At 52.0% G+C, this 9225-nt stretch overlaps 1 protein-coding gene across 1 annotated transcript in view; it reads right to left on the reverse strand.

Annotated features, from left to right (window-relative positions):
• The window catches only part of Fam129b (family with sequence similarity 129, member B), a 56643-nt gene extending 50651 nt beyond the window's left edge, over nucleotides 1-5992 (reverse strand). The window contains exon 1 of the mRNA XM_013021486.1: nucleotides 5760-5992. Within this exon, the coding sequence (XP_012876940.1) occupies nucleotides 5760-5814 (55 nt within the window). The 5' untranslated portion in view covers nucleotides 5815-5992. The remainder of the gene's footprint in view (nucleotides 1-5759) is intronic.
• Nucleotides 5993-9225: the final 3233 nt, after the last annotated feature.

Below are 9225 nucleotides of genomic sequence, written 5' to 3' on the forward strand. Positions count from 1 at the left end.
TGAGCTGAAGAGCTGAGGGACAGCACCCAGGCCCAGAGTTCAGGCCCCACGACTGGACCCCCCCCAAAAAAAAAAAAGTCAAAAAGAGGGCTGGGTAGTAGAGTGCTTGCCTTCCATGCATGAGGCCCTGGGTTCAATTCCTCAGCACTACATGAGCAGAAAAAGCCAGAAGTGGTGCTGTGGCTCAAGTAGTAGAGCACTTGCCTTGAGCTGAAGAGCTGTGGGACAGCGCCCAGGCCCAGAGTTCAGGCCCCAAAACCAACCCAAAAAAAATAGTCAAAAAGAAAAGAAAAACAGTTAGTTCCACTTTGAGGCCTCTCTGACACTGACCCCTTGAGCAAGATACCAAAAAAAGAGGCTCAGGTGACATCACAAACTAGCAAAACCCTACAAACACCCCAAATGCCCATCCCTAGGGGCCAGAGTAAATAAACTGCCCCGGTCACAGCAGGCAAGCAGCAGTGAAAGGAGCAAGCTCAAGCTATTGTGTTTTGCCCAGGAAAAGCCTACAATTTACCCAAGGAAAAACATCAAGCCCCGAAACATAAAATAGGATGTGTATGTGTAAACAAAGCTCTGTGAGTGTGAGTGTGTGTACTGAGACAGGTATACTTGGAAAAGAGTGACAAGCCAAACAAATGGTTTCTTTCAGAAAGCCAGAGGGAGGAAGCCTTTTTCATCAGCCCTCTTAAATTGTCTGTGCATGCCTTACTTCAGCTGTTAGACAAAGGTTGCCCAAAGTTGGGAAGACTGGGGAGAAACAAAAGTGTCTAGTGCAGACTACAGAGTTTATTCCAGGGGGTAAAAATGTTCCCAGATTGAGTGTGTGATGGTTGCACAACCACTAAAAGCCACCAGGCAGGGAGCTCACACCTGTAATCCCAGCTACTCAGAAGGCTGAGATCTGAGGGTCTGTGAGACTCTTATCACCAAGTAACCACCCAAAAAAGCTAGAAGTAGAACTGTAGCTCAATTGGTAGAGTGCTAGCCCTGCGCAAAACAGCTCAGGGACAGAGCCCACACCCCTGAGTTCAAGCCCCAGGGCAGCACAAAAAAAAAAAAAAAAGCTGGATGCCAGTGGCTCACACTTGTAATTCTAGTTACTCAGTGGAGGCCAAGATCTCAGGATTATGGTTGAAAGCCAGCCCATATGGGAAAATCATGAGACTCCTATCTCAAATTATGGCTCAAGTAGTAGAGCATCAGCCTTGAGGGGAAAAAAGCCAAATAAGAATGAGAGATCTGAGTTCAAGCTCCAGTTGAAGGACTTGCCTCTCCCCTCTTGGCCCAATTGTTTTACGTATACAAAGACTGAATATGTAGGATTGGCTCCCACTCTATTTTCCCAGGTACATACAGACATCAGGCAAGCCACCAGATATGTGCAGACTGCTTGACACCAGCAGAGCAATCCACCTAAGCCTGGCTGTAAACTTTCTGTTCTGGGCCCATCTGAAAGCCCCCACCTCCCTAGACCTAATGGCTTTTTCATTAACCTCTGCCTCCTTGCTCAGTCAGACCCCATAAAAACCCAACTCCAACCACACCTCTTTGCACAACCTCCATATCCATGGGAAGTGACCCTCACTACTCTTCAATAAACAGTCTTAGCCTGCTGAGAATCAAGTCCAGTCTATTTTTCCTTTCTCCTCCATTTTCCTAACACCAGTACTGGTGCGTGTGCATGCACGCGCGCGCGCGCGCGTGCACAGACACGCACCTAGCCAGGGGAAAGGTGAGCCCCACAGGAGGGCGGAGCACAGAGAAGCACAGGTGTTGGGAAGGCGGCCAGGTCCCTCATGCAACACACCTTACAGCAGTATGTGGGGGCGAATGGTATGTGGGGGGTGGGGGGCAAGTGCAATAGCTGAGGCAGTCCTACAGACCAGGGGACTTCCCCACCCTGCCAATGCAGCTTTCTTGCCATCAGCAGAGCACCCCCCCACACACCCCTCCGGCATCTGGTTTGTGGTTCACATCATTTGTATAGAATCCCTCCAAGGGCTCAGAACCCAAATAAAGGCCCAGACACACTCTTTCCTCCTAGTCCAGTCCCCAGGATCACAAGGAAGGAAGGGACAGGCTGGCCCAACCCAGCCACCTGTCCAAGTCCTAGTTCCTTCCATTCTTCCCTCATCACTGTACTCTGGACTGGATCCAGACAGCCCACATCATTTCACATGGTTGCCAAGGCAGAAGAAGGAACGAGGTAATCAAGACTTCTGAAAACCCAGCGGGATTCGCAAATCCAGGGAACCAGCCAACTTGACCCTTGGGACTGGACAAACCTTGGAGAAATCACCAAGGTCAGTGCCCCTCCAAACACTAGTCACTAGGCAGCTGCAGAAAACACAATTAAAGAAACTCAAGGACAATCTCCTAACAATAGTAATTGTTTGCCAAGCATTGGACTGAGCACCTAAGCCACATTATGTCAGTAGCTACCAGTTTACAGTTAAAATTCCCATTTTACAAGTAAGAACAAGGTACGCTGAGTAATGGCTTATGTCTGTAATCCCAGCTTCCTAGAGTAAAATGCTTGAGAATCTGAGTTCAAGGCTAGCCCTGGATTAAGTTAGACCTTCCTTCAAAAACAAAAAAATACAGTTGGGTGCCTGTGTCACAGCTGTAATCCCAGCTGCTATTACTGCTACTACTACTACTATACTACTACTACTATTACACACACACACACACACACACACACACACACACACACACAAAGGGACTAGGATGGGGCACAGCTCTAGAACTACAGCTAAAACACTTTACCTAGAATGTGTGAGACTCTGGGTTATTCTCTGCTACTCTCCCCTCCCCAAATCAAAAAAATAAAAAGAATAAAGTTAAGAAAACAATTCCCTGTGCTAAAGGAAAAAGAAAGCCAGGCGCCAGTGGCTCCCGCCTATGATCCGAGCTACACACAAGAGGCTGAAATCTGGGGATCACAGTTCAAAGCTAGCTCAGGAAAATCTGTGAGCCTCTTATCTCCTATTAACTACCAAAAAGCCTGAAGTGGAGCTATGGCTCAAATCACAGTGACAGCCTGTGCAAAAAAGCTCAGGGTCATCAGGAGCAGCATCTAGGCCCTGAGTCCCAGGACCAGCACCCTCCCCCCGCCAAAAAAAAAAAAGGGAGGAAGGGGAAGGAGATGGAAGGGAAAGAAGGAGGGAGGTAGGGAAGGAAGGAAGGAAGGAAGGAAGGAAGGAAGGAAGGAAGGAAGGAAGGAAGGAAGGAAGGAAGGAAGGAAGGAAAGGAAGGGAAAGATAAAAAGAAACTGTTAGAGATGGTGGCTTATAGTCACAGCAACTTACACCCTGTGGGGGCCATGGGCGTGTGAGGTCTGTAGATGAGTGGAGATAGTGGGATATTAGGCAAAGTGTTAGCTACTCAGAGATGGAAGAGATATCAGCTGTTAAGATATAAGACCCCTCTCCCTCCTCCTTGGGCTCACAGGGAAACTGAGCCCCAGAAGAGTTAAGTGGCTGTCACGTCACACAGGCCTTGGGATCCTAGTCTTAGGCTTCCTCTTTCCCTCATGAAGCATCTGCTACCAGCTGCACCGGCCGCTGGTGTGGAACAAGCCCCTGCTTGCTGGAGGCTTTGAAATCTCAGGATGAAAGGGGCCAGGACAGCAAAACAACACGCTGGCTAGAAGCACACCTGACCTTTGCCAGGACTTGCAGGCTGGCATTCACCTGCTCACCTGCTCAGGAAGGGCTACACTAAACTGCCGGCCAAGCAGCAGCACCCTACCAGACCTGCGAGCTCAGGGCCCTGTGGGGAAAAGGGTGTTTCCCAAAGCTGTACTTCTACAGAGCCACCAAAGGTAGGGAGGGCTCTGGAATTTTAATGTCTGCCGTGGAAGTGCCAGGAGTTCATGGGTGGCTGGAGAGGCAAAGGCATACCCCGAGTCCCTTCCAACAGAGTCCTAAAGCAGCTTACTTCCTTGGGAAAAGAGCGGGAGAGGGCTTCAGGCTCCCTTCCTTATAGCCTCCCACCCTAGTGCTTAAGAGCCCCCTCAGGTGAACCTCCCTGGAATCTGAGGCATCTGAAGAGGGTTATTAATAGCAGCAAAGTGTTGGGAAGAGAGGCTAGCAGGCTAGGCAGACTAGGTGTGGGTTCAACCCTCTTCTTGCTAGCCTGGTATCCACACAACAAACCCAACGGAGAACACTTCAACTTCAAGGGCTCAGTCTCCACCCCTGTAAGTGGCCAGGGAGGCAGGGGTGGCAGTTTTCAGACCAAGAGTTAAGAAGGTGGGAGAGGCAGGGCTGGGTGTGGGAAGAGGAAAAAACCCACCAGACTGGCCCACTCCACCCAGGACTGTGAGGGGCCCCCAACAGGAGGCCATGAATGGAGGGACTGTTACAGAGCCCCAGGAGGTTGCCACCAACAGGGAGGGGACAGGAAGGCTCCGCCCAGCCCTTCCTCCCAGAGTCCAGGCTTAGTCCTACAAGAAGGCCTTCCAGTCTTAACTCTCAGCTGGTCAGAGACTATATAGGGTCTGATCCGTTTCTGTATCACTCCAACCCCTGAATCTAGCCTCAGACCTAGCACAAGGGTGAGTTCAGGCCACCAACTGAAAACCACAGCCCTAGGCAGGACCTCCCTGGTACCACCTTTGTGCCCACCCATGGTGGGACTCTGGAGGACAGAGTTTATGGGACACCTGGTCTGTACTCTCAAGGGGTTCTTGTTATCAAAGGAACATGGGAACAGTGATAAAACCTTTAAAGGACAAGAATAAGCATAAGGGAGTCACGAAATCTGGGCTTGGAAGGAAGCAAGGTAAATAAAGCCACGAGAAACGATCTCTTTATATCTGTCTTGCAACCCACCAGACCAGCTCCCACTCTATCACACCCATCCATAAGAGGGTATCACTGACTCCATTTCAATGAGGAGAAAATCAAGGACTTTAAGAGACTTGTCCAAGAACACACAGCTGAGCAGCTGCTAGGATTCAGCCCAGAGCCCTGCCCTGCCCTGCCCTGCCTTGCCTGTCCTACCAGTGCAGATCAGCTAGAACGACGTTCTCCTATCCTCCTGAAGGACCCCAGGACCCTGCTCAGCCCTAGACTTCCCCAGGAGTCTAGGGGCAAGCTCCCTAGTAGTGACAGATGGAGAGGAGGGCTGACGAAAGGAAGGTACTTGGGAAACTGGGGACTAGCAGAGAGTGGGGGGGCCCTCTGGCCTTGACCAGCCCCCGGGCTTCTTCAGCTAGCAAGAGAGCCTTGCTGAGTCTGAGCCAGAGGAACGACACCCCGCCCACTCCAGTGAACCCCAAGAATCCCCAGCCTCACTACCCAGGGCCAGTTCCCAGCCCTTCAGTTTCGGCCACGTGGACGGGGGAGGGGGCTGGGGCCAGGGCGGGGACGGACAGCCAGGAGGGGAGGTCAGGGAGCACTGGCTGTGTGGGACAGATTGCAGAGAGGGTGGAGGGCGGCCTTGGAACGCGACTGGGCAGGATGGGGGGGGGGTGCGGGCTGTGACCCCTCCGACGCTGGACTTGGGTAAAAGGTCCGGGAATCGATCCGAGAGGGTTCCGGTAGGGAAGAAGGGGGCCCCGAGTCTTCTCAGGGAGGGAAAGGGGCAGCTCAGAAGGGGGCAGGAAGGGGGCGCCCGGACTCAAGACCACGGTCCTCAGCAGCTCCCGCCCGCCTGGCTGAGGGGACGCCGAGGACCCCGGGCCCACGGGGGCGTGGCCGGGGCTCTCGACGGAGCCCCCGGCGGGCGCTGCGCGACGCGGTCCTCACCTGCGATGTGCTGGCGCCGAGCGTCGTCCAGGTGAGTGGACAGCACGTCCCCCATGACGAGGAGGAGCCGCGGCCCGATCCGCCCGCCGCTACCCGCGCTGCTCAGACCGACGCTGCTGGCGCCATGGAGCCTGGCCCGCCCGGCTCCTGCTGCTCCGCCGCCCCTGGCCGCGGCCTCCTCTCCTGCTCAGCTCCGGCCCCAGCCGTGTACCTCGCGCCGGCCGCCCCAGCCTCCTGCGCCCGCCAGCCCAGGCCCAGCAGCCGCACCCCGCCCCGCCCCCGGCTCAGGCCCCGCCCTCTTCAGGCTTGGGCCACGCCCCTTCCTCGCGGCCGCAGGGCGGGGCTCGCGGGCCGGGGACGTCGGGACCTGCGGGAGACCCAGACAAAGAGACCGTCTAGGGGAAAAAGGGAGACCCAGAGAGACGCGCCCTGGACCCGAACCAAAGTGAAGAACGGTCCTGTGGGGGACATCTGAAAGATCGGGGGCTCTAGGGGCTGGATGTTTCCCCTCCCTCCTCGTGCTGAAGATGTAGAGGCCTGGAAAGATAGCCTCAGCCAAATGCCAGCATTCGGCTTCAGTGCCGCGCCCCTGCCTCCCCCGGCCCCTGCCCCTGCCCTTACCCCCCCCCAGCCCCCAGGGCCGCCGCCACCCGCACTCAGGAAGTTTCTGGGCTTTGATCCGACCTGCCCAGAAGGTGTGCCGGCCGTTCTTGCACAATAGCTAAAGGCGTAGGGGGAGGAGTGTCTGCAAATAGGAGGGGAGAAAGATGGGGGGGGGTGTTGGTCCCAAAGATACCACCGGGCTCCCAATGCCAGTCGGGCAGCCCTCAGGCCCAGCACTGAACATCTCAGCCAGGAAGCGGCTTGTGGGACAGAGCAAGTTAGGGATGGAAAACGTAATAGCCCTTTACAGTTTGGAAAAGACGATGGCAATGAAAAGCCAAGGCACCTAGATGGACTTTGAGTGCTCAGCCAGTGGAGCTGGGCATGGGTGGGTCGCTGCCTTTCACTTTCAGGATCTCCCAAGCTGGTAGAGGAAACAAATTAACAAACGGAGACCTTTCCCCACAAATCCCAGATTGGAGCGCAGAGACCTTTCCAGGCTGCTAATGCGCAGATCTGTCTTGAGTTTTCACAGGAACAATGCAGTTGCAGCTTGCCTATCCCGGGTGCCTGGCCATTTCCCACGTTGTACATTCCACCCAGATGTGGGTGGCTCTTGCTGTAACTGAGGTCTAAGGCAGCAAATGAGGACCAGACAGTTACCAATACCACCCTTGGAGGTAGATTTGGAAAGCTGAGTTGATATAGGCCCTTAGTCATGCGTTCAGTCATTCACCTGTCATCCAGCAACTAGACACCATTTACCATTTATTAAGATGCTGGGGGTGGGGGTGGGGGGAGGTGAGGGGACCTAATCTGCCCTACCCTCTGTGCACTGCCCCTGAACAAGGGGGCATGACTCTTTGAGCCTCAGTTTCCTCATTTGTCAAATGAGAATAATAATGCTTCACTGGGAGGATTCAGATTGATAGCAAAGGGCCTACCACAGTACCTGACATATGGCCTGTCATCTCTCCATTAACAGGATCATCCTTCTATTATTTATCACAGTCCCTGCCCTCTAGCACCTAGAGAAGCGGAACATTCTGTTTTGAGGTAGTACTGGAACTAAAGGCTGAAAAACAAGAACTGTGACAGCGGAGGGTACAGCATTCTAGGGAGTGGGGCCCGCACCCCTGGCCTCTGAAGAACTGAGTATATTCAGCCAGAAGACTCACCAGGTAGAGTTGAAGTTAAACCTGCAGGGATTACGAGTTTCCTTGTAACAGAGGTGGCCCAGAGAGGGAAAGTAGTAGCTTGTCAAAGACGCACAGCAAGGCCAAGGCAAACTGATCTATAGGTCAAGATTCCTGACAGCCATGTCATGGTCTCCTAGCAACAAGAAGTAAATGATGCTGGTAACCTGCTTTTGTTTTTCTACATCCCAAATACAGAAATTAGAAAGGCCTGCTCTACCCAAGGAGCGATTAGAGCTCTCATCTGGACCCTGCACACTGGTGTCTCCTCAGCTAGGCTAGACTTGAGCTAGGTGGAGGACAGGTAAGGGCCACAGGAACCTTTCCCTAGCTATTATGGTATACCCAGTTCCCTGAGTCTGAAACACCCACAAACTTCCCAGCATGCCAGGGATTCCTTCTTAACTTAGGACATCTATCACATGTCATTCAATTCTAGTGTGCATCTGTGGCCTCAAAAGCAGAAAGGCACTGAAAACTGTAGGGTGCTGTTCACACATGTGAATAGATAGCCCTAACTTACAATCAAATAATGCACACAAAATATTTCCTGGGAGCTGGGCGCTGATGGGTCATGTCCATAATCCTACCTGCTCAGGAGGCTGAGATCTGAAGATCTAGGTTTGAAGCCAGCCTGGGCAAAAAAGTACTGGTGAGGTGCTTACCTCCAATTAACCACTCAAAAACCAGAAGTGGAGCTGCTGCTCAAAAATTGCTCAGGAACGGCACCCAGGCCCTGAGCTCAAGCCCCACAACTGACGCCCCCCCCCAAAAAAAATCTCACCTACAAAAGAAATCTAGAGGTAATTCTTGTGCTGGGGTTTGAACTCAGGGACTGTTTTCCCTTAGGTTTTTTTTGAGGGGGGGGTTGTTTTGTTTTGTTTTGTATTTTGGGAGTTATTTTGCTCAAGGCTGGCTCTCTGTCACTTGAGACAAAGCAAGCTCCATTTCTGGCTTTTTGGTGGTTAACTTTTTAGTGCTTATGGTGATAAGAATTTCATGGACATTCCTGCCCAGCTGGTTTCAAACCATGATCCTTAGATCTTATCCTCCTGAATAACTAGGATTGCAGGTATGAGCCACTGGAAATGACCTGTTGCTGTGGATGGTAGGAGCACACATGTTTTCAAACTTACTGAACAGTACACTTAAAATCAGTGCATTTTATTGATTATGCTTTTTTTTTCTTTTGTAGTACAGGAGATTGAACTGCTAGGCAAGCACTCTGCCACTGAGCTACATCTCCAGCCCTTGTTATTTTTTCAGATAGAGTCTTTCTATGTAGCCCAGGCTTGGCTAGAACTCTTTATGTAGCCCAATTTAGCCTCAAACTTGTGATCCTTTGTTCTACTACCTTCCATGTTCTGGGATTACAGGTGTTCCACCATACCCAGATAAATATCAATTATACTTCAATATAAAGTTGTTTTTTTTTGTTTATATATGTGTTGGTTCTGGGGCTTGAATTCAGGGCTTAGGCTCTCTTCCTTAGCTTTTCCCCTCAAGGATGGCATGCTCTACCACTTGAGCTATAACTCTACTTTCAGTTTTTTGGTGGTTAATTAAGAGAAAAGAGTCCCAGGATTTTCCTGACCCATTAGCTTCAAATCTCCATCCTCAGATCTAAACCTCCTGAATAGCTAGGATTAAAGACGAGCCATCAGTGC

The sequence above is a fragment of the Dipodomys ordii genome, unplaced genomic scaffold (assembly GCF_000151885.1).
Source record: "Dipodomys ordii isolate 6190 unplaced genomic scaffold, Dord_2.0 Scaffold55, whole genome shotgun sequence".
In the NCBI taxonomy this organism is placed as follows: Eukaryota; Metazoa; Chordata; class Mammalia; order Rodentia; family Heteromyidae; genus Dipodomys; species Dipodomys ordii.